General features: G+C 46.8%; 1 protein-coding gene across 4 annotated transcripts in view; it reads left to right on the top strand.

Moving 5' to 3' along the window:
- HNRNPK (heterogeneous nuclear ribonucleoprotein K) overlaps positions 1-24745 on the top strand; it is a 67451-nt gene that overhangs the window by 13732 nt on the left and 28974 nt on the right. For all 4 annotated transcript variants that reach the window (XM_029617407.1, XM_029617417.1, XM_029617427.1 and 1 more), the window contains exons 5-11: positions 14129-14185; positions 15526-15569; positions 16436-16508; positions 16932-17045; positions 18909-19037; positions 19142-19446; positions 19729-19762. In XM_029617407.1, the coding sequence (XP_029473267.1) occupies positions 14129-14185; positions 15526-15569; positions 16436-16508; positions 16932-17045; positions 18909-19037; positions 19142-19446; positions 19729-19762 (756 nt within the window). The remainder of the gene's footprint in view (positions 1-14128; positions 14186-15525; positions 15570-16435; positions 16509-16931; positions 17046-18908; positions 19038-19141; positions 19447-19728; positions 19763-24745) is intronic.

Genomic DNA, 24745 nt, shown 5'->3' on the forward strand with positions numbered 1-24745 from the left:
CTCGGCGGTAAAGCGGCCTGGTCTCCTGCCTGAGAAAAGAGGTTGGGGTGCGGACCCTCGTCAGCGCCTCTCTGATCAGGTTCACCCCACAGGGGATTCTCCCCAGGGTACGCGAGATCCGATCCTGGGGTCTGGGGCAATGCTGGTTTCTGGAGTAGTAGGGGCGGCAGACCCGGATCTGTGACCGGATCCAGCTGATGTGGATACTAATGATCCGGATGAGCCCGATGACCCTCCTGTGGAGGGGGATGACCCCAGCGTGGTGCGTTTGTTCTCCTCTGGCTGCGAAATTGGGCGGCGGATTCAAGTCCCAGCTTTGTAATCTACCCTTTAAGGGCAAGCTCCTCTTTGGGGAGGATCTGGATCAGCTAGTAAAGCTGCTTGCCAAATCCAAGGGCAATCGGTTTGCGGGAAGATAAAAGATCTTCTAAGAAAGTGTTCCCTCCTCAAGCTAGGTTTCAGGGTGCCAGAAGTCCTTTCGAGGGGGTCGCCGGCCCGGAAGAGATTCGGGACATCTTGGTGCAGGAAGTAATAAAAACCCCCAATGAAGCCACGAGCACCCATTCCATTGTCGAAGCTGTCGGAAGCAGATTATCCAATTTTTACATGGAATGGGCAAGAATTACATCAGACCGCTGGGTCTTAGTGATCAAAGACTGGTATGCACTGGAGTTCTCGCCCCCGGTCCAGGAGGTTTTTTGGAGTCCCGAGGGGCCTCAAGTGTCAAGTGAGAGGCGGTCCAGGTGACTCTACGACAACTTCTCAAGCTCAAAGCTATTGTCCCAGTTCCAGAGGCTCAACAGGGATGAGGTTGGTACTCCGTGTACTTTGAGGTCCCCAAGAATGAGGGCACGTTTCGGCCCATCCTCGATCTGCAGAAGGTGAACCGTTGCCTTCATGTTCCTTGCTTTCGTAGGGAAACCCTGAGGACGGTGATGGCCGCGGTTCGAAAAGGGGAGTTTCTTGCTTCTCTGGACCTCATGGAGGCGTATTTACACATTCTGATCCGGCTGAATCACCAGAGGTTTCTGCAGTTCAAGGTCTTGGGACGACACTTCCAATTTCGAGCCCTCCCATTTGGTCGCTCAACAGCTCCTTGCACATTCACCAAGATGATGATGGTGGACTTTCTTCATCAGGATTGAATCTTGGTCCACCTGTACCTGGACAACTAGTTGATTCGCACGAAGTCTCGGGAGGACTGCGAGAGATTGGTGCACATGATGATGATCACATTGCGATCCCTAGGTTGGGTAATCAATGTGCAGAAGAGTCACTTGGAAGCCACTCAGAAGTTGATTTATCTCGGAGCACAATTAGATACCTTGCTGGGCAAAGTGTTTCTAGCGGCGGACCGAATAGAGAAGTTGCAGGAACAAATACATTCCCTTCTTGGAAGGAACAATCCCACAGTGTGGCATCTTCAGGTCGTGGGCTCCATGGCTTCAACCTTGGAATTGGTTCCTTGGGCGATTCACTTAAGACCTTTACAGCGTGCACTTTTGTCTCTCTAGAGGCCGGTGTTGGAACATTTCCATCTACCAATGCCTCTTCTTCCGTAATCCATAGCCAGACTGTCATGGTGGCTGTCACTGGACAATCTGGAACGGGGGGGGGGGGGGGGGGGGGGGTTGGATTTGGACATTCCGAATTTGCTGATAATCTTCACCATTTGCTCGGCCCATCGGATCTCAGAGTTGTCAGGATCCTTTTCTTCGGATTTACGACGATCAGGTATTGTTACATACGGTTCCGTCCTTTGTCCCTAAGGTGGTTTCAGCCTTTCACGTCAATCAAACTGTGGGGCTTCCGGGGTTCCCTAACTGGTCCCAGGAGTCTTCTCAGAACAGACACCTTCATCTTTTGGATGTGCGGCGCGCCTTATTGCATTATCTGGAGGTTGCCAATGACTTCAGATGTTCTGATCATTTGTTCGTTCTCTTTGGTGGCCCAAAAAAGGGGGACAAAGCGTCAAAGGCGACCATATCCCGGTGCATTAAGGAAGCCATTTGCACGGCATACATAGCCCGAGGGCATCAGGTGCCTTTGGGTCTCAGAACTCATTCCACTAGGGCTCAGGCTACCTCCTGGGCAGAGTGTCAGTTACTGTCTCCTCAGGAGATCTGTAGGGCGGCGGTGTCATATATTCACACTTCTACGAAACATTACCGATTTGGACGTTAAGGCTTCTGATGAACCGTCTTTCGGGTTCTCGCCCAGTGTAGCGTGGCTTGGGTACATCCCACTTTTCTGGACTGATCTGGGTATGTTCAGGAAATGAAAATTGGTTTTTACCTGCTAATTTTCGTTCCTGTAATACCACAGATCAGTCCAGAGGCCCACCCCTTTCTTCAGATACCGAAAGACTATTTTGGTCAGAACCTGCTTGTTTTTTTATTGTTAGCTCCCTTTTTTGCAGACATGATTCATGGAGCAGTTTTTAGTAGTTCGGTCTGGTTTTTGCCAGCAACAAAGTGGTAATCCGGAAATTTGGTTTGGTGCTTCCCTTCGTTATTTAGTTCTGTTAGCATGGGCTTGGGTACAGGTCAATACTGAGTGACTGCAGGTGGCACTCGTTATGTAGCAGTGTCCTAAGTTCTAATTGTTCTCTGACTCCACTTGCTGGTATTTATTTATTTATTTATTTATTGTTTTTGTTATACCGAGTTTCATGACAGGCATCACATCAACCCGGTTTACAAACAATATTCTCAATAAAAACCTTGAACTTTAAATACAGGGAATCAGAAAAAGGATGTGAGAAAGTTACAATAAAATAGGGAAAAATTAACTTGGAACTGGAAGAGGGGAGAGAAAAGAACAGAGCAATATTTACATTTCAGCCAATTAAAGTAAAAAGTAACAAGATGAGTAAATAAGACTATGCGAATAAATGTGGCTGTACATCACTGTGAGATGGAACATACGTAACCAGAAGGTTAAGTATGACACAGAATATGAATAAATATAGGTAGGGATACACAACCCACTTTTTTGGACCAATTTTCATATATTTTATTTAAAAATCTTATAAATTGAACAAAGCTGAAAAACAAGGTACAAATTCAGACTTCAATTGTATTGAGTGACTATATATGATCAATGTCTGAATTTGGCAAGTTAATTTGTGGTTCCTAAATCACCATTTTCTAGCGTGTAGCCAGATGGACTCAGGACCAGTGGGTTATGTGCACTTCTGCTAGCAGATGGGAGACAGCGTCAGATTTCAAAGCTGACGTCACTGTAGATATACCCTTGCAGTAATCTAAGTTCTTCAGTATCCCTTCATCTCCTAGGAGATGCAGACACTCTCCCACACTAGAACAGTGTTAAGAATTATAACAAAGAAGAAAAATGTTTTACCTTAAAGATCCAGCCCAGATTCTCCTCCAGTGATAACAAAGGGTACCTCCACCAGTCTAATTCCTGACGTGATTTCGGTATCCCTCAGGGGTGTGCCTTAGTCCTGTAGCCGGTTCCCAGCGTGCTTTTCAGTCCCCAGAGTGGCTGAAAGGCAGCGGGTGCACAACCGAGCACGGCAGTGAAGGTAAAATCCTCTCCCCCCACAGCTGGAGACCGTCCCGGCACACTAATTGTAAGCACCGAGACCAGGTAAGCAGAAAACTTTAAATTCAGGTCTTCAGAGCTTGGATTGCCGTACCAATTCCTCTTTTCTTCCGGCGAGGTAAAAAGGGAGCACCGATTGGGTTGAGCAGCCTTGATTAGGCTAGGCCCTGGTCCGGTGCAGGGGTCCAGACACGTGGAGACCCTCAGGGGCGCGCACCATCTTGCGTGTGTGGGGCGTCTGCGCCATCTTCCCTTTTTGACCAGCATTATGCTCTGGGCAGGCCGGACGGCCGATGTGCCCATCTTTTATGCATCCAATATAGACACGCGCACAACTACTTGCATAGGCGCATTGTGCTCTCGCACAGTGAATAGAAGCAATGGCACCGGCGTCCAAGAAGCCCAGAAGGCACTCTTTGCACAGCCTGCCACATCAGAGCCGCACTGCCTGATCTGGTGTCCTGCCTGTGTAGTCATTGCAAAGAAGCTCAGGGGGGACCAAAGCCTGGTCCCTCACTGTCTAAGGATGGGTCCGGAACTACTACATTTGATAGCACCCCGGACCTATGCAATTCCGAAATGGCTTCCCCACAGGAGGGCACCTCAGGGGCCCCTACTCTCTCTCACCTGGGTTTAACATGGACCCAGGGACCTTCTCCTGGTTAGATTTATTTTTCCAAGGGCTGCAAGCCTTCGTTCAGGCGCAATCAGCCCCAGCTGTGACCCGGGTTCAACCCCTGCCGGAAGCACAAGATCCTCCCGGCCTTGAGCGGATGCCTCGAGACGTGCTTCACCTAACCAAGAATTTCCTGGACAGGGACCCGGACACCTCGGATGATGGTTTCCTGGAAGGAGAAATCCCTCCAGACCTGGAACCATACTGAACCATGCTTTGCTTCTTCCACAGGGATGAATTACCGGCTCTTGTTTCCGAGACTCTAAAGTCTCTGGGTATTCCAGGCACAGACCCTTTGGCGGAAGCAAAGAACCACCCCATCTTACTTCCCAATGATGGAAGCCAACCAGGAACTCATTGACCTGGAGTGGGATGCCCCGGAGGCTAACTTTAAAGGAGGTCGGGCCTTGGAAGTCTAATACCCTCTGGAACCAGCGACATAGCGTTTTCCAAAAGTGGGTCTGTGCCGTCTCAAAGCGAACAGCCATTCCCTTTGAGGGAGGGGCTGCATTGAAGGATACTCAGGATAGACTATTAGAATCCATCTTTAAACAAGCTTTTGACACAACAGCAATGACACTACAGATTGCCTCCTGCTGCGCTCTGGTGGCACATTCCTGTTTGCTCCTCTCTCTCTCTCGAGGCAAACAACTCAGGAACATATACCAGTGAAACAATTGAACCAGCAGCAGCCTTTCTGACAGACACAAGCTCAGATCTGGTGCAGACCTCGGCCAGAGGAGTAGCCTCGGTAGTGGCGGCCAGATGAGTTAGGTTTGTACAATTGGTCTGCGGACGTGACCTCTAAAGTGAATCTCACAAGGTTGCCCTTTAAAGGATCTCTCTTCGGAAGCGAATTGGGGAAGTTAGCCAGCAAGTGGGGCAAATCTCCAGTGCCTCGGCTACCAGAGGACAGGGGTAAAAGTTCCCAGCGCCCCTCCCCCAGAAGAACTAGGGGCAGAGGCTCTCAACACTTTCACCCCTACAGGCACTCGCAGTTCCAGGACCTCGTCCCTCAGGAAGGTCTCAGCCCTTTCGGAACTGACAAACCAAGAGAGGAACAGGCCCGGGGGCAGGCTCCGGCCATACTCCCCAATGAAAATGGAATGACCCATTCACGGGAAGAGGAATAAGGGGTCGACTTTCCCTCTTCTATCAACGATGGGTCGAGATCACATCTGACAAATGGGTACTAAACATCATTCGTGAAGGAGTTCCACAGCATCCCTCTGGGCAAATTTGTCGTCACCCTGCCACTCCCACACAAAGAGGCTGGCAGTGGAAGCCACGCCAACAAGACTACTCAGTCTGAAGGCAATAACTCCGGTTCCTTCGCCCCAACAAAATACGGAGCGATATTCCATCTATTTTATCGTTCCCAAGAAAGAAGGATCATTCCGACCCATCTTGAATCTCAAGAACGTCAACAGTCATCTGCGGATACTACACTTTTGCATGGAGACTCTTTGCTCTGTAATAATGGCAGTACAACCAGGAGAGTTCCTAACCTCCCTGGACCTCTACGAAGCCTGTCTTCATTTTCCAGTCCATCAAGATCACCAGCATTTTCTACGCTTTGCGATACTGGGTCACCATTACCAGTTCAGAGTGCTACCTTTCGGCCTAGCAACCGCTCCCAGAACATTCTCCAATATTATGGTGGTCGTGGCAACAATACTGAGGAAGGAAGGATTCTTGGTACATACCCTTACCTGGACGACTGGCTGATCAGGGCGAAATCTTCGGAAGAGAGCCAGCAGGTGACCAGTCAAGAACCTACTGCAGGAGCTCGGTTGGGTCGTGAACACGGTCAAGAGCAGTCTACCGCCTTCTCGGTCTCTGGGGGCCCGTTTCGACACCAAACAGAACAGTTTTCTTCCCTCCCCCGAGGAGAAGGAAGCTGATGGAACAATTACGATGATTGATGACCAATGCATGCCCCAAGGCATGGGACTAACTTAAAGTCCTCGGCCTCATGGCATCAACCCTGGAGGTCGTTCCATGGGTAAGGGCCCCCATGCGACCACTCCAGTGCACCTTATTGTCACGTTGGAACCCACTGTCCCAGGACTTCTCAATTCACCTCCAACTACCAGCAGAGGTATGTTCTCAGCTTCAGTGGTGGCTACAGGAAGACCACCTAAGCAGAGGGGAGTAAGCCTATCCCCACCGAACTGGATCATGCTCACCACGGCTGCGAGGGTCGGCAGCCCACTTTTAGGAACTGACAGCCCAGGGACAATGGAGCAAGGAAGAGGCGGGAAGGGACATAAACCACCTGGAAGCTCGAGCAGTCAGACTAGCGTGCCTGCGATTCAGCCACAGACTCAGAGGCAAAGCGATTCGAGTAATGTCTGACAATTCTCAACGGTTGCTTACATCTATTGCCAGGGAGGAACCAGGAGCCAGCAGGTGTCTCTGGAGATAGACCCTCTCATGGGATCGGTGGAGATAAACCTACAAGGGATCTCTGCCTCCCACATCGCAGGAAAAGACAACGTCTCAGCAGGCTTCCTCAGCAGAGGTGGCCTGGACCCAGGGGAATGGACACTGTCTACCACAGCCTTCCAACTGATAGTAAATCGCTGGGGCCTCCCAGCCATGGACCTACTGGCCATCTTTCTCAGTGCTCAAGTCCCCAGGTTCTTCAGCCGCAGACGAGAGCCACACTCCCAAGGGATCGATGGTGTCGTCCAGACCTGGCCAGAGGAAGACTTACTGTACACGGGTGACCATAGCCCACTGGATCAAGGAAGTAATCAAGGCAGCCTACATAGAGGCAGGAAAGCCCTTATCACTGCAGGTTAAGGCTCATTCTACTAGGGCCCAGGCAATTTCTTGGGCAGAAACCAAGCTGCTGTCACCTGCCGAGATCTGTCGGGCAGTGACATGGTCCTCCCTACACACCACCTCCAGGTTCTACCGCCTGGATGTTCGGGCCAGAGAAGACGCAGCCTTCACAAGGGTAGCACTAAGTAGGCCACGGGCAGCCTCCTTCTCTGTCCGAGAGTAGCTTTTGTACATCCCACTGGTCCTGAGTCCATCAGGGGCTACATGCTAGGAATAGGAGAGATTACTTACCTGATAATTTCGTTTTCCTTAGTGTAGACAGATGGACTCAGCATCCCGCCCACGGCTGCCCCAGAGAAGGAGGACCTCGGAAAGCGAACCTTGAGACTTAGCAAATACGAGTAAACCGTTTCCTACCCCTATAGTTCAAGACACCCATAGTTTTGTCCGGTGTCGACTTTAATTGGTTGAGTGCACTGGCGATCTCCAGTTTTTTAAATCTGTTGAATCAGTTCAATCAAGTTTAATTTTAATCAAGCTATTTAGGCTAAGATATATCCACAATGGCTTTTCGAAGAGAATACTGAAGAGCTGAAGTTACTGCAGTGGTATATCTAGAGTGACGTCAGCTTTGAAATCTGACTGTCTCCCATCTGCTAGCAGAAGAGCACATAACTCACTGGTCCCGAGTCCATTTGTCTACACTAAGTAAAACGAAATTATCAGGTAAGTAACTTCTCACAGGACAAGCAGGATGGTAGTCCTCACATATGGGTGACATCACAGGATGGAGCCCAATCACTGAAAACTTCTGTCAAAGTTTCCAGAACTTTGACTGGCCCCTACTGGGCATGCCCAGCATGGCACTAACCCTGCAGCCAGCAGGGGTCCCCCTTCAGTCTTCTTTTTTCCAGGCAGCAGTAGCCTCGTGGTTTAGGAGCTCTGAAGAGATTCCTGACAGGAATTTTCCTCACGGAGTTAAACTTAAATTGCCCCACAGGGGTCCCTCCTCTAACTTGTCTCAGGCCGCGGTACTCCGGTAAGTTTTTGACCGTCTTTCGTCAATTACCATAGAGTTTGGCCCTCGCGGCCTACTGGCCGTCGACCGTACTGCGGCTTGATTTTTTTTCGATGGCCATGGCGTCGGGGGTTTCGTTGGTGCCCAGACTGTACTCGTACCATGTCTATCACAGACCCTCATGGGGTCTGTGTAATGTGTTTAGGCCGTGAGCATGATGTCCTGACTTGCACCAAATGTGCCCTCATGACACCAAAAGGTCGCAAAGCCTCTTCCGTGCTCACACCCAGACGCCGTCCATCGCATCGACGTCATCGGAACCAGTACCATCGAAGTCACACCAGGATCGACCACCGTCCAGTGACCGTCCGCCATCGATGTCTTCTCGGCCATCGACTCCCGTTTCTCCCCCTCAAGATCGAGGGAATCGTAGGGAGAAATATCGCCATCAGCATCGTAAGTCTCGGACCGTTGAGGGAGTGAAATCGTCGACCTCGCCACCGTCCGAGCCACCATCGAAGAAGCCTCGTCCAGGAATGGCACAGACCATTTCTGCGACCGAGACATAGAGGCCACCCTCGCCCGATCTGGGTTTGGGAGTCGCGATTCCGCCTGTAAAGCTGGTCCCTCCGACTGTGCCTCCGCCTCCCTCTTCTGTTACTGAGCCGGAGCTGCTTGCTCCAGGTCTCCGGGAAGAACTGGACCAGCTGGTCCAGGAAGCCATTGACAAGGCGATGCAACGGCTCCAGGTTCCTCCGGCACCGAGAGTGGAACCGGTCACCGACCCGATGACAGCAGCGCTGGCACCACTGCTATCCCGGATGGAGGCGCTCATGACCGTCCTTCCACCGGTGATTCCAGGGTCTCCGATGGCTCCGGTGCGCTCCCTGTTGACAGCTTCATCGGGAGGAGAAACACCGTTCCACATTTCTCCTTTGGGAGTACTGCCTCAGCCATCGATGCCAATTCATTCATCTGGGGCGATATGCACATCGGCGCCTTCGATGCCGTCCATGGTGCCCCCGGCGATTCCTTCGATTTTCTCGGAGCCTCAGCCAGGGCCTTCGGGTATCCAACCCCCTTCTTGTCCTGCAGGTCAGTCAGTCTGATCCTTATGACACCTGGGGTGATGATACTTCCACAGACACCGAAGACTTAACTTCACCTCCCTCTCCTGCTGAAAGTAGAAAGCGTTCTCCTCCAGAGGACCTTTCTTTCATTAGTTTTGTGAAGGAAATGTCTGAGTTGGTCCCTTTTCAGCTTCAGACGGAGCAGGATGATAGGCACCAGATGATGGAGTTGCTCCAGTTCCTGGATGCCCCTAAAGTGATTCCTTCCATTCCCATTCATCAAGTTCTTCTTGTCCTCCTCAAAAAGAACTGGGAAAACCCTGGATCCATGGCCCCAGTCCATAGAAAAGCTGACATTACCTATTTGGTGCAGTCAGCCCCCGGCTTTCAAAAATCTCAGCTCGACCACCACTCAGTTGTGGTAGAATCTGCTCAAAAGAAAGCAAAAAGGACGAAGCCTCACTCATCTACCCCTCCTGTTAAGGAACATAAGTTCCTAGACAATATTGGTCGAGTGTTCCAAGGGGCCATGCTCATCTCCCAATACAATAGTGTCATCTTCAAACAGATATAGGACTTCTCTGAAACCCTGCCTAAACAATTCCAAGACCAGCTTCAAATCCTTGTCAACAAGGGGTTTGAGGCAGGAAAGCATGAGATAAGAACAGCTTACGATATCTTCAACACCTCTACTAGAGTGTCTGCAGCTGCTATTTCAGCAAGCCGATGGGCCTGGCTCAAATCTTCTGACCTTCGCCCAGAAGTACAAGACAGGCTATCTGACCTACCATGTGTAGGAGACAATCTGTTCGGTTAGCAGATCCAGCAAATAGTGGCTGAATTAAAGGACTATCATGAGACCCTCAAACAGCTCTCATCGATACCTTCCGACTTCCCCTTAAGACAGCCCTTCAGTAAGAAGTCATTCTTCCATCCAAGGAAGTACTATCCTCCACCAGCAAGGTCCTGGGCTACGAGACCTTATCAAAAGCCTCAGCCTCGCCAGGCCCGAAAGCAAAAGCCACAAGCAGCTCCCCAGCCGGGGCCTGCTTCCAGTTTTTGACTTTCACTTGGAGAGCAGCAGTCTGATTCCTCTGCCAAGCATACCAGTGGGAGGTCAATTGTGCCACTTTCACAACATGTGGCAATCACTCACAAACGACCAATGGGTGCTAGCAATCATTGCTCAGGGTTACCACCTAAACTTTTACTCTTCCACCGGACTCACCACCTCTGCAGGCGTGGAGAGTATCCGACCACTCTATCCTTCTGGAGCAGGAGGTTTCCCTTCTCCAGTTAAGAGCAATAGAACCTGTCCCACTCCCGCAGCAAGGCCTAGGGTTCTATTCCCGGTACTTTTTGATCCCCAAAAAATCCGGGGGGCTTCATCCGATTCTGGACCTACGTGCTCTCAACAAGTACCTCAGCAGGAAAAGTTCAAGATGGTAACCTTGGGCTCGCTTCTACCTCTTCTACAAAGAGGAGACTGTCTCTACTCTCTGGACCTCCAGGACGCATATACACACATTGCAATCACTCCAACTCATCGTAAGTACCTCAGGTTTTTAGTAGGCCCAAAGCACTATCAATATCGAGTGCTTCCCTTCGGCCTAGCATCTGCACCACGAGTCTTCACCAAATGTCTCGTAGTTGTAGCAGCTTTCCTCAGGAAAGAAGGTGTACACGTCTACCTCTATCTGGACGACTGGTTAATCAGGGCTCCAACCCAGCAAGCCGCTCGGTCGTCCCTCACTTTCACCCTACACACTCTAATTTCTCTAGGGTTTCTTGTCAATTACGGGAAATCCTATTTAATCCCATCTCAAAACTTGTCGTTCATTGGGGCAGACTTGGACACTTTACAGGCAAAAGCCTTTCTACCTCGACAACGAGCGCTAATACTCGTGGCCCTCGCTCTCCAGTTGCAATCTCAACATACAGCAACAGCTCGCCAATTCCTCGTCCTGCTAGGACACATGGCATCATCCGTCCATGTTACACCAATGGCCCACCTGGCCATGAGACTCATGCATTGGACTCTGAGGTCACAATGGATTCAAGCTGTTCAGCCTCTGTCGACCATTGTCCACATCACCAACTCACTCTGTCTCTCGCCTGGTGGAAAGATCAGGCCAATCTCCTCCAGGGACTGCCTTTTCAAGTGCCAGATCCTCAACGCAATCTCGCCACCGACTCTTCCCACCTCGGGTGGGGAGCCCACGTGGACAATCTACAGACACAAGGATCTTGGTCTCCAGAGGAAGCCAAACATCAAATTTATTTTTTATTTAATTTATTTAAAAAACTCTTCTATACCATCGTTAAGTTGGAGAACCATCACAACGGTTTACATATAGGCACGATAACAAATGAGTGGTACAGCTTACAACTTGAATATGTGCCAACATAGTTTGGTAACAATATAGTGCAAAGAGCTATAAGTTTAAGTGAGTTAATTAGTTTGGTATGACAGTTTCTCACCGGTATGAAATTAACATTACTATGAGTTTGTTCGGTGCATCCCGAAATAAACTTCCTAGAACTTCGAGCAATGCGATATGCTCTGAGCTTTTCAGGAACGCCTATCAAATCACATCATCCTGATTCAGACGGTCAACCAGGTGGCCATGTGGTACATCAACAAGCAGGGAGGCACAGGCTCCTTCCTCCTGTGTCAGGAAGCTGCGCAGATTTGGGCGGAAGCGCTCTCCCACTCGATGTACCTCAGGGCCACCTACTTGCCGGGAGTGGACAATGTCTTGGCAGACAAACTGAGTCGCGTCTTCCAGCCACACGACTGGTCTCTCAACCCCTTGGTAGCGACCTCAATTTTTCGCCAATGGGAATGCCCCCAGACAGACCTCCTTGTGTCCCCTCAGAACCACAAAGTGGACAATTACTGCTCCCTCATTCAGCGCGAGCGCTCTCAGCCCAGAGATGCATTCTCCCTCTCATGGGCAACCGGTCTACTCTATGCATTCCCTCCACTTCCTCTTCTTTCGAAGACTCTCGTGAAGCTACATCAGGACAAGGGAACCATGATCCTGATAGCACCTCACTGGCCACGCCAAGTGTGGTTTCCCATACTCCAGGATCTCTCCATCCACAGGCACATTCCCTTGGGAATGAACCCGCATCTGATCACTCAAAACGACGGATGCCTACGCCATCCCAATCTTCAGGCCTTGTCCCTGACGGCATGGATGTTGAAAGGTTAATCCTTCAACCACTTAACCTTTCAGATTCAGTTTCTCGTGTCCTGATTGCTTCACGGAAGCCTTCCACAAGAAAGTCTTATTCCTATAAATGGAAAAGGTACATATCATGGTGCACTTCGCAGTCCCTTGATCCCTTTTCCTGTCCAATCCCAAGGTTTTTGGACTATCTCTGGCATTTGTCAGTCGGGTCTAAAAACCTCTTACATCAGAATGCATGTCAGTGCGGTAGCCGCCTTCCATAAAGGTGTCAGGGATGTCCCTATATCAGTACAACCCCTCGTAACACGAGTTTTAAAGGGCTTGCTCCATATCATGCCACCTTTACGTCCCCCGGCCCCTTCTTGGGACCTTAATCTGGTTCTCGGTCGGCTCATGAAAACTCCATTCGAGCCTCTTCACTCCTGTGACCTAAAATATCTCACATGGAAAGTGATCTTCCTTTTAGCTATCACTTCAGCTCACAGGGTTAGTGAGTTACAGGCCCTAGTTAACCTATCTGCCTTACACTAAACTCCTGCAGGACCAGGTGGTACGCCGCACTCACCATAAGTTTTTACCTAAGGTAGTTTCGGAGTTTCACATTAATCAATCCATCATACTACCTACCTTCTTTCCCAGGCGCCATTCCAATCCAGGGGAACAGGCTCTGCATACCCTTGACTTTAAACAGGCTCTAGCTTTCTATCTAGACCGTACACTTGCTCACAGAAAGAGCACTCAGTTATTCGTCTCTTTCCATCCCAACAAATTAGGACAACCTGTGGGTAAGCAGACTCCTCCGGGTTGGCGGACTGCATATCTTTTTGCTACCAGCAAGCAGGCATTCCTTTTCAAGACCGTGTTAAAGCACACTCTGTGAGGGCCATGGCGACTTCAGTAGCACACCTACGATCGGTGCCACTTCCTGACATTTGCAGGGCTGCCATTTGGAGTTCTCTCCATACCTTTACAGCCCACTTGCTTGGACAAAGCCGGAAGACAAGATTCCATCTTCGGCCAGTCTGTCCTGCATAACCTATTTCCAACGTGACGTACCAACACCCTTCCGCCTGCCCGGTGGGGTTCAGGATGCCCTCTACCAAATTCCACCCCAGTTGTTGTGCCTGTTGCACGCTGTTGGGTACATTTGGTGCATGGACATCCTCAGCTCGGTACTCACCCATATGTGAGGACTGCCATCCTGCTTGTCCTGTGAGAAAGCAAGTGTTGCTTACCTGTAACAGGTGTTCTCACAGGACAGCAGGATGTTAGTCCTCACGAAACCCACCCACAGCGACTGAAGGGGGACCCCTGCTGGCTGCAGGGTTAGTGCCATGCTGGGCATGCCCAGTAGGGACCAGTCAAAGTTCTGGAAACTTTGACAAGTTTTCCATGATTGGGCTCCATCCTGTGATGTCACCCATATGTGAGGACTAACATCCTGCTGACCTGTGAGAACACCTGTTACAGGTAAGCAACACTTGCTTTCTCCATTCCTTCTCTCCTGGCTCCAATACAAAATAGAAAAGGGTTTGGACCTTATGATTTCATAACATTTAATTTTATACTGTCAGTTTTATAATTTACCAAAACTAAAAGACAATGATATTTGACGCAAAATGCAGTGTGAAGTATATTTGAAATCCCTACTACAGAATTGGCAAATACTGGTTTATCTCTGATCATTTATCCTTTGTGGCAGAATCAGTATAGCTTGTTTATTTCAGGTAAATGGAAAATAATTTTAAGGGAGTTGGGCAGATTCTTGGCAGTAAGTAAAATGTGGTTTTGTTTTTTCCCCTCTTTAAAGAATGCTGGAGCAGTGATTGGAAAGGGTGGCAAAAATATTAAGGCACTTCGTACAGATGTAAGTTTTCAATTATATAAACTTTAAATTCTTGTTTAAATTGTATACATAATTTAAAAATCAAATAGAAATATATGCTTTATAGTATAGTTTAAAACCATTTGTGGTGATTTGATATAAATTATTTGAAGTTTATACACTGAGTATTTGAGTTAGGCGATATGAAATTTATAGTAAGACACTTTTCTAACAGTGTTCCATTAAACTATAGCTTTAAACAGCAATAATATTTCCATTAGAATTATTGACAAAGCTTTAACAGTCGCAATTTTCCATATGTCTGATTCAATTAGTGTTAGTGAAATCATTGCAGGTAACTGACTGGCTTAAACTAGAAAGATGAATTTCAAACTTTTTAAATGTCCGTCTGTTCTTATTTAACAGCTTGCACATGAAGCACAAAGACATAAATGTAAAGAAGATTGCATGATTTAAATCTCGGTATAGAACAGTATCCATTTTAATATTTTGTAGCTAGGCAGCAGTTTCAGTAACATATGGTATATTTGGACATTAATTTTAAAGTGGGTTGACTCTTGTGATTAGACACATGTTGTGGCTATTTTGGTCTTAGTTAAATGCATTAAAATACGTTTTATGTTTTCTTTTCTACCTTGAGCCACCTCAGATAAGGCAATTTGAGCATAAGAAATTTGTTAGTATTTAATTTTTTCTATAAAATCATGAAATGTAGTAATTTTATTTTTACCATAAATTGAAATGAAACTTTAATTTTCAAATTGTTCAGTTTCCCAGTTTGTGCTGCTTCTTTCCTATATAAATTGTATAAATCATGAATCTGAATCCAGATAGTATAGTTTTTACATGCCTGGATTATATTATTTCCTGTTTGCCTTAGATTCTAATATTCTGTAAAAACCTTGATAGGATGTGTCTACCCTCATGAGCCAGCCTACTACTTGAAACATCGTATGTTTAAAAGTAATGTAGTTATAACAAGTAACTCATAAGGTCCACAAATGTTAAGTCACAGTAAATGTAAAGCAATCCTTTATTGTATTAATCTTAATACAATACAAATTAAGACTGTTTCATTGAGAATGAGTATAGTTTTGTATTAAATTAAAATTTATTGCTTTTCCCCCTTTTCCCTCTCCTTGTTTTTTTGGCCACATATCTCCGTTGCCCATGTACTGGATCGACTTGCCCCGCGTTGCCCACCATGACGTTGGCCCATCCACCCCTGAACGCCCATGTGAAAACCCTGGTTGGCTTTGCCCAAAAATGTGCTCGTTGCCAAACGGGCACCATTCTTGACAACTTCTGATTGAATACCCATGCCCAATGCCAACATCCACGAACGCCAATGACCAATGCAGTACAATGCCAGTGTTTCAGTCCCAGACAGCAGTGGCCCCGAGCGGTATGTCCCAACAGTTTATGCCTCACTGCCTGATTAGAAAGAGAAATGTATTTTATTACCTGCCTTTAATATAATTAAATAGTAACCCCTTATAGACGGTGTATTGTTTTGTCTTATTTTCCCCATTAAGTCTTTTTTGTCACTGAACTTGTACATGAGTTACCCACCCAAAACAATCAGCTAATGTTATTGAAGTGGAAGGCGCACAGCTTCAAGTGTTGCATATTTGCTGCATCGTACATCAGATTGTTACAGAATAGTTTTTCGCTCTGTCTTTGTGACCCACCTTGCTCCCCAACATTGCCTGTTCATAATTTTTTCTGATGAAATGCTAACTCTCTGGTTCACTTTTCTTCGCTTCTCATTTGTGTTGTCTTTGTTTTTGTCTTGCATTTGTATTTGTTTCTTGCAGAGCCCATTAGTAATCTAATTTCTAACTGGTCTCCATAACTTTACTCCAAGTATAATATTCACCACTTGCATATTCCCAGTTTTCCTGTAAGAAGGTGCGCCAATTTTTTTCCAGTATGATTAGGGAGTGTATCCTAAATTAGTGGTGGCGGGGAACGTTGATATTCACTTCTGCTTTCAGTTCTGCTTCAGTATTTTGCCCACTTAATCTGAGCCCTTCCAGAAGCCGCTTGTCTGCCAGGCATAGTCTTAAATTTATCATGTATATTTTGAACGTAAACAGATGCATGTGTAAAATTCAGTATAAAAAAAATCAAATGTTTATTTTGAATGGGGAATTCTAGCTATGCGTTGAAGTGAAAATGTTTTTTTTTTTTATAGAGTTCTCTATAACAGATAAACTTACTACTTTTTTCTTTCTGCTTTTCCTGTACTATGTGACTTTACATTTCCAGCATATTGAGTATCAGTGCAGATATAGATACAATTGGAGAAATTTTGAAAAAAATCATCCCTACTTTAGAAGAGGTAAGTGATTTATGCTGTTACCTTGCATTTTATGCAGAATTCTCATACATTTTGTTAGTCTGAAAATAATTTTGTCGGTGATTATAGATGTACTTTATGCATGCACTGCTATTGTATGGAGTAGCACCATACATCCTTTATTATGTAGTTCTTGCCTTTTATAATGGCTCTTTTAAAGCCCGCAAGATATATATTTGACAACCTGTTTTTACTTTTTCGAGTTGGAAGTAGAATTGCAGAACTAAAGCGTCTTTGGTAGCCTAACTTTACAATTTAGTTTTTAAATGTTATTTTGTAAAATTAAATATTTTGATAGCTAGCTTGCCTCCTAATATTAAGTTATTTAAAATGGGTGTCAAACTTTGTGGAATACATTCTGTTGAAACGTTGTACCATACAACTTGTTTTGTATGTCATTTACAGTATCAACACTATAAAGGGAGTGACTTTGATTGTGAATTAAGACTGTTGATTCACCAGAGTTTGGCAGGAGGGATTATTGGTGTCAAAGGTGCAAAAATCAAGGAGCTCAGAGAGGTAAGATTTTTTTTTTTTTTGTGTGTGTGTGTGTTTAAGAACTTTTATTTTGGGGAGAAAGAGGAGTCTCCTAGGAGTTTGACTGCATATATCATATATTATTCTGGGGTAGTTCTAAGGATTATCATTATCTATTATTCAGTAGTTCTTTATCATCTTATAAGACAGACTGCATCCATCTGCTCCTGCTATCACCAGGGTAGAACATGCTAGTAGGGAGGTATAACATGTATCCTTCCTTTGTGGTGACAACTCCTTTCTAGTGCAGAGGAGATGGCAAGAATAGGCAACTGCCTCTAAATCCTGTGGTATAATAAACTGCTGTTTTTAGGATTCCAGTTGTGTGCTTCTTAAGTCTATCTGCCCCAATTTTTAAAATGCCATTTTTGCCATATTTTTTAATTGGGGGGAGTCAAGCACTTTAAGGGCTGTTCATGTGGAGTAATTGAATCTTAAGTCTTAAGAGCCACTAAATTGTTTTTACTTACCATATTTTTCGCTCCATAAGACGCACTTTTTTTCCCCCAAAAGTGGGGGGGGGGAATGTCTGCGCCTTTTGGAGCAAATGTGGCGTCTCTCCCTCTCATGCGCCGTCCCCTCCTCCTCCTCCTCCCAACTCAATCCAATCAGTATGGCGCTGGTCAAACATCAGCTGTTTGAAGCATGTGCGCTACGGCGGCCCCTCCAGTTCAAACAGGTCCCTGCAGGTTCGCTGTTCCCGGGGTGCCATGGAGGGAGGTTTATTTCACACTATCTCCAGAAGCAGCATGTGTGTATGTAGGGGTGGAGGCGCGACGAGGCTAAGCCTGCAGATCTACCCTGTCCACCCGGGAGCCGTCTGACTCACTGCCCCATCCCACCCGCCTTAGGGGCCGGGAGCGTGTTCTCCGCGCCTTGTCCATAGTGACGCCTCCTGTCCCCGGCCTCCCGCAGCATGCAGACTTCGGTTGCCATGGCGGGTGGTCGTGGGCTCTGATTGGTCTGTTTCAGCAGATGTGGGCAGATTGAAAATTAGACGCACTCGTGCGGCGCCAGCCTGAGAGGAGGCGAGAAAGCTGATTTGAGCCCAGGTTCCGCACGCAGCAGGGCGGGCACTTCACAATAACCAGGCAAATGCAGCCGCTTATTTACAGCTCAGCACAGGCTTTCCCTTACTCCGCTTCTTCTCTGTGCTATTAGTCGAGGGTGTGCCTCCTGCTGGCTCCGCAAGTATTTCGTTTTCTTCTTTGCTGTTTCTGTTTGAATGCTTGTGACTGGGTACTGGGGCGGAGCTGTGGAAGCTGCTCTAGGATGTGCTCTGGCCCTTTGTGTTATGGCGGTGGTGTCTGTGGGTGCGTGCGTGTGGCTGAGCGCACGCAGCGATTGCTCTTGTTGCAGCAGTGGCTCTCATCTTGGCTTCGCCGGGTGTTGAGTTGCTTGCTGCAGCTGGAGGATTTGTGAGGTCCGTTATATTTAGTGTATTGGGAGGGTGCTTTCGGCTCCGCTTTTTCCTGGTTGTAGCAAACAAGTTCAGTGGCATGAGCCAGCGGACTGTGTGAGTGAAGACAACCTCGGATGTTTGATCTGCGCCATACTGATTGGGCTGAGTTAGGAGGAGGGGGATGGTGCGCTAGAGGGAAAGACGCTACATTCGCTCCAGGGGGAGCCCGTCGTGGGGACAAAATTTTTTTTTTCTTATTTTCCTCAAAATCCTAGGTGCGTCCTATGGTCGGGGGTGTCTTATGGACCGCAAAATACGGTATGTTTGTGATTAGGCTAAGAATATAAAGGAACAGTTGTACAGTTTTTTTTATTTTTGCCTCTGACCTGTTAAACAGTTGTATATCAAGACTAACTCAAAACAAATTTATATTTGTTTTACAGAATACTCAAACAACCATTAAGCTCTTCCAGGAGTGCTGTCCTCATTCCACTGATCGAGTGGTTCTCATTGGTGGAAAACCTGACAGAGTTGTAGAATGCATCAAGATTATCCTTGATCTTATATCTGAGGTAATATTTTAAATGTTGGAGTTTTTTTTTTAATTAGATTGGCTTGGTTTGTCATTTCAGTATAATCTACGTCGTTTGTTTGTGTTTTTTTGTTTTGTTTTAAGTCTCCAATCAAAGGACGTGCACAGCCTTACGATCCCAACTTCTATGATGAAACATATGACTATGGTGGTTTCACAATGATGTTTGATGATAGAAGAGGACGTCCAATGGGATTCCCCATGCGTGGAAGGGGTGGCTTTGATCGGATGCCTCCAGGCCGAGGTGGGCGTCCTATGCCACAGTCAAGAAGAGATTATGATGACATGAGCCCTCGTAGAGGTCCTCTCCCACCACCACCTGGTCGTGGAGGCAGGGGTAGCCGTGCTCGTAATCTTCCCCTTCCTCCCCCTCCTCCACCTAGAGGCGGGTAAGGTGTTTAGTTTTCTGTTTTGTTTTTTTTGTTCTAAATGTATTTATTGGTTTCCTAATGAGTATATAAAACACACACATCTGCTTCCATTTAGAAATTATCAAATCACATCAGTGTTACAAGTGTTCTATCAGCAGAAGAAATTTTTATATATCTGTTAACATTGTAACATGGTTAAGAGCCATGTATTGTATATTAGAACATAACAAATAGTTTTTGAAAAATATCCCATTAAATTGTATACTTATCCCTGTTGCTCATTCTTTTTCTAACTTGTAGAAGAGGCAGACCTGGTGACCATTATGATGGAATGGTGAGAAATTTTAATTTCTCTAATTTTCTAGCATTGTAAAGTTAAACATTTTAACACAATTTCTAGTCTAGTTTTATATTGTATTCAAGAAGCTGTTAAGCATTAATTTTATCAAGTTTATTGCATCAGTGTTGCAGATTTTTCAAAAAGTCATATTAAAAACTGGAAAGGGGTGTTTAAATCAGTTTTTTCATATTTGCGTGTTGTATAGCTCTGTACTTGAATTTGCATGAGGACAAGGATGATTGTATACAGAAAACATTTTAAGGTTGTGTAATTATCCAGATATTTTACCAGAAAATATAGATATTAAAACAAATTGTTGATCTGCATTAATAACATAGCAGTGCTAATTAGAAACCTCAGACAATATTCTGCCTTGTTTTGGCTTCATTGCTTTCTTTTTGGGCCAGATTCTAGAGTGTTTCTATTTTGGTCCTAATAATGTGACATTTGATCACATTCCTTTTTCCAGCTAATCATTTCATATTGCATTGATACTTTATTTCAATTTATTTAAATGTCATTTGGTGTGAAATGAAAAAAATGAGAGCAGAGGTGGCAGTCTTGACTTTTTTTTTTTTTTTTTTAATATATATGCCAACTGAATTTTAGAGTTCTGGTAATACTGCTTTGCTGTAAAGTTAACTAAGATACATTCCCTAATTTTATGCATTTTGGATGTACATATGTTTCATTGGATATAATTTTAAAACTCTTGATAGCTGTGGAGTTGGTTTCATTTTTCTCATAGCGGTTCTCTTCAGTTTGCTGTCTTGTGTATGTCTTACGTTGCTAAGCAACTTTTTTTTTTTTTTAAATATTGATCACTGAGAATACATTCTCATCTGAATGCTTTTGCTTTAAAATAACATCTTTGTGGCATTAAAGCTTTGCATTAAAGTAGTTATCAAGTACAAGTTTGGCACACTGCCTCTTTCTTGCTTAAAAAAACCTGTTGGTGAAATTTTTTTTTATCAGCAAAATCTTTTATTCCCTGTATGTACCCAGATCAGTCCAGACTCCTGGGTTTTGCCTTCTTTCCAGCAGATGGAGACAGAAATCTTTACAGCCACTGGCATATAACCTGGTGTAGCACCTGCAGCCCCTCAGTATTTCTCTGTCTCTAGCAGAAGGCGGAGGTGCAAAACCTGCAGTTCTAAACCTCGTTGGGGGAAAAAAAAAAAAGGAAGGATTTCTTCCAAGAGGCTTTCCCTCCTAGGAGGTTGGCAGGTCCTGGTGGGACTTCCCTCCTGGTTACAGGGGCAGGGGTTGGTGACACAAATTTGTTCCTGATTGCCACGCTGGAGGCTGAAAGCTATGGTTCCGTTCCTCTCTTTCCGGAGTTTGGGGAAGCAAACACCTTTGCCAGGCTTCAGATAAGGCTGTCTTTCTCCTTTATTGTCTGTGTCCAGCTGTTTTTTTGTTGTAAAGTTCAGTTCCAAAAAAAAATAAGGAGGGGGGGGTGTGTTTGGTGTTTCGGTCAGCGTTTGCTTAGCCTTGTCTCTGCTTTCTCCCTGGTGCTGGAGGTGCAGGGAGGCAGCCCGGGAGGGTTGTCTTTGTTTTTGGCTCCCGGTTCGTTCTTTTTTTTTTTTTTCTTCTAGGACAAGCAGGATGGTAGTCCTCATGTGGGTGACATCATCCAATGGAGCCTGGCACAGAAACGTTTGTCAAAGTTTCTAGAAGCTTTGATCTCCTACCGGTGCTTTCACCACCCAATTTGAGTCCTAAAGAGGCTTGGGGGAGGAATCAGATCCTCTGGAGGAGGATTGAGTGTGTCTCCTTTTTCGCCCAGTTTTAATGCACAAAGCTTTTCTGGCCTGCCAGGCCACGGGGCGGCCCTCTCTCAATCGCAGGACTGTTGAACCTTCTGGTAAAAAGCTCAAAGTTGTCAAGGTCCTTGGGGGGGGGGGGGCAACCAGGATTCAGAGGGTCTGTGGTACCTGTATGGGAACTTTCCTCGGAGTTGGACCAAGGGCTGCTGCTGGGGGATGGCTCCCCAGACACTGAGCCAGATCAAAGTCTGCACGATCCCAAGGAGCTTTGCCCTTTTCAGAGGGACGAGTTAGGTCCCCTGATACAGACTGTCCTGGTGGAGTTGGGTGTACCGGCACGTCGAGGAATCTGACCATGAAGATGTGGACCGGGTCATGGCGGGCTTAGGGGGCCCAGCTAAGACCTGTTTCACAAATCTGAGACAGTTGATGGTCAGGGAGTGGAATACTCTGGAGACTGGCCTTAAGGTGAGGCAGGCTATGGACAAGCTGTATCCTTTGCCCGAGGAAACACTGGAGCTCCTGCAGGTCCCGAAGGTGGATGCCTCAGTCTCCACAGTTACCAAGAAAACGACCATACCCATGGTGAAGAACGTGGGTCTGAAGGATTTACAGGACAAAAAACTGGAAGTGTACCTAAAGAACATTTTTTAGGTCTCTGCTCTGGGCATCCGGGCAGCTGCCTGCAGTAATTTTATGCTTCGGGCTTCCTTGCAGAACAGACCTGGAACCAGTCCTTTTGGGCCCATAGATCAAGCAGGGAGATCTCCAGCCAGGGTTCTGGCAGCAACAAATCCTACACGATGAAGCAAGGCTGGCCCACTCTTCCATCCCAAGGATAAGAGGTCGTGTCACGCATTTTTATGAGGAGTGGGCCAAGATGATGATGGACCGGTGGTCCGAAGTGTGATAGGAAAAGGTTATGCTTTTCGAATTTGCTCGGCTGCTCAGGAGTCTCTCTTTATAGGGTCCCCATGTGGCTCTGCATGCAAAGTGTTGGTCGTGTGGCAAACTCTCATCTGCGTATGTTAGGGGCAATAGTTCCTATTCCTCCACTCAAGTGAGGGAAGGGACCTTCCATCTGTTTTCCTAGCATGTAGCCAGATGGACAAGAACAGTGGGTTATGTGCGCCTCTGCTAGCAGATGGGAGACTGTCAGATTTCAAAGCTGACATCACCCTAGATATACCCATGCAGTGAGTTCAGCTCCTCAGTATTTCACAGTCTCCCTAGCAGATGAGGACACTATTCTCTCGCTAGCACATTGCTAGCGGGATCCAAAAAAAAATTTTTACCTTTAAAGAAGAATTGGCCCTGCTCTCCTGCGGTGATACCTAAGGATCCCTCCCCAGTCAAGAATTCCTGAGATGATTCTGATTCCTCAGAGGTGCCTTGGTCCGGTAGCCGGTTCCCAGTGTGGACTTAGCTGCTGAAGCGGCTGAAAAGCGGTGGGCGCAAGTCTAGCACAGCGGTGAAGACCAAAACCCTCTCCCCCTGCAGCTGGAGATAGTCTCTGCACTCAGCTGGTAAGCGCTGAGACCAGGTAAGGTGTGGGGTTTTTTGGTTTTGTTTTTTTTTCCCTTAAAGCCAGAGAACAAGAGGGACTCGGTGAGTCTTCTCTGGTCTCCTACTCGGCGAGCCATACCGACCCCCAGCGAGGGAACAAGAGGAGGCTCCGAACGGGTTGAGCAGCCCCTGATGGGCTAGGCCCCGTTTTCAGCTTGGGGAGTCAGCCACGTGGCAACACCATGTAGCTCACGGTGGGCTCAGACACCATCTCTTCCCCCCCTCACCCTCCCCCTTTGGCTGTTGGTATTCGTGGGCAGGACAGACAGGGCGTCCAACTTGCGTGTTGGTAACATAGCCGCACCCACAGCCTTGCTCATTTCTACATGTGTGCATAACCGTGTTTGTAAATACATGCACATAACACCGCGCATATTTCCTGTGCGATTATACACAGGCAATGGCACCGGCAGCAAAGATACTCAGAATTCACTCCCTTTGCACAGCCTGCCACATCAGAGCCACACTGCCTGAACTGGAGTCCAGCCTGTCAACACTGCGAGGAAGCTCAGGGAGGACCATCCAAGCGTGGGCCTTCATAGTCTGAGGATGGGTCGGGAACTACCTCATCCGACAGCACCCCGGATCTAAGCAATTCCGAAATAGTATCCTCTCCACGGGAGGGGCAGCTCACTGGCCCCTACTCAGACTCCTCCTGGAACTAAAAAATCCAGGGGCCTTCTACTGGTTGGAATTTTTTCAGGGACTGCAAGCCTTCGTTCAGGCACAAGCAGCCCCAGCCACAACCCGGGTGGAATCCAAGGCGGAAGCACCTGGCCCTGCTCATGTACTTCGAGACATGCCCCGCCTTACCAAGAATGTCCCTGACAGGGATCCAGACACCACAGATGACTATGGTGGCTTTTCTTTTTTGATTTAATATTGCCTGTATTCTCCTTTAATTTGCATGCACTCTGCCCCCAGGTTTTAGGGGTCTAATGGGTTAATTAACAATTGGTTTTGTATTGTTCTTGAGTAATATTAATATGGTAAATTGATTTCCTTTCAATTGTTTAAACCATATTTCATGACAAAGTGGATGCTTTGTATGTTTGTTAAAATTAATAAAGAGAAAATAAAAATAAATATTGGCAAACTCCTGATACGGTACTTGAAACAATCAGAACCGGTGATCAAAACTGATCGATTGTTCCTTCACAGCGGGAAGAAACAAGGCGAAGCGGCCTCGTGAGTGACCATAGCTCACTGGATCAAGGAAGTAATCAAGGCAGCCTAGATAGAGGCAGGGAAGCCCTTAGCTCTGCAGGTTAAGGCTCATTCTACTAGGGCCCAGGCAGCATCCTGGTCAGAAGCCAAACTGCTGTCATCTGTCGAGCGGCAACGTGTGGTCTTCTCTACACCCCTTCTCCAGGTTCTACTGCCTGGAGATCCAGGCTTGAGAAGACACAGCATTTGCAAGGGCAGTACTCACTGGGCCTCAGGCAGCCTCCCACCCTGTCCAGGAGTAGCTTTTGTACATCCCACTGGTCCTGAGTCCATCTGGCTACACACTAGGAAATCAAATTGGTTTAAGCAGTCAAGATATATGTCCACAATGGCTTTTCAAAGAGAAAACTGAGGAGCTGAGGTCATTGCAGGGGTATATCTAGGGTGACGTCAACTTTGAAATCTGACTCAGTCT

Source organism: Rhinatrema bivittatum, chromosome 1 (genome assembly GCF_901001135.1).
Source record: "Rhinatrema bivittatum chromosome 1, aRhiBiv1.1, whole genome shotgun sequence".
Classification (NCBI taxonomy): domain Eukaryota; kingdom Metazoa; phylum Chordata; class Amphibia; order Gymnophiona; family Rhinatrematidae; genus Rhinatrema; species Rhinatrema bivittatum.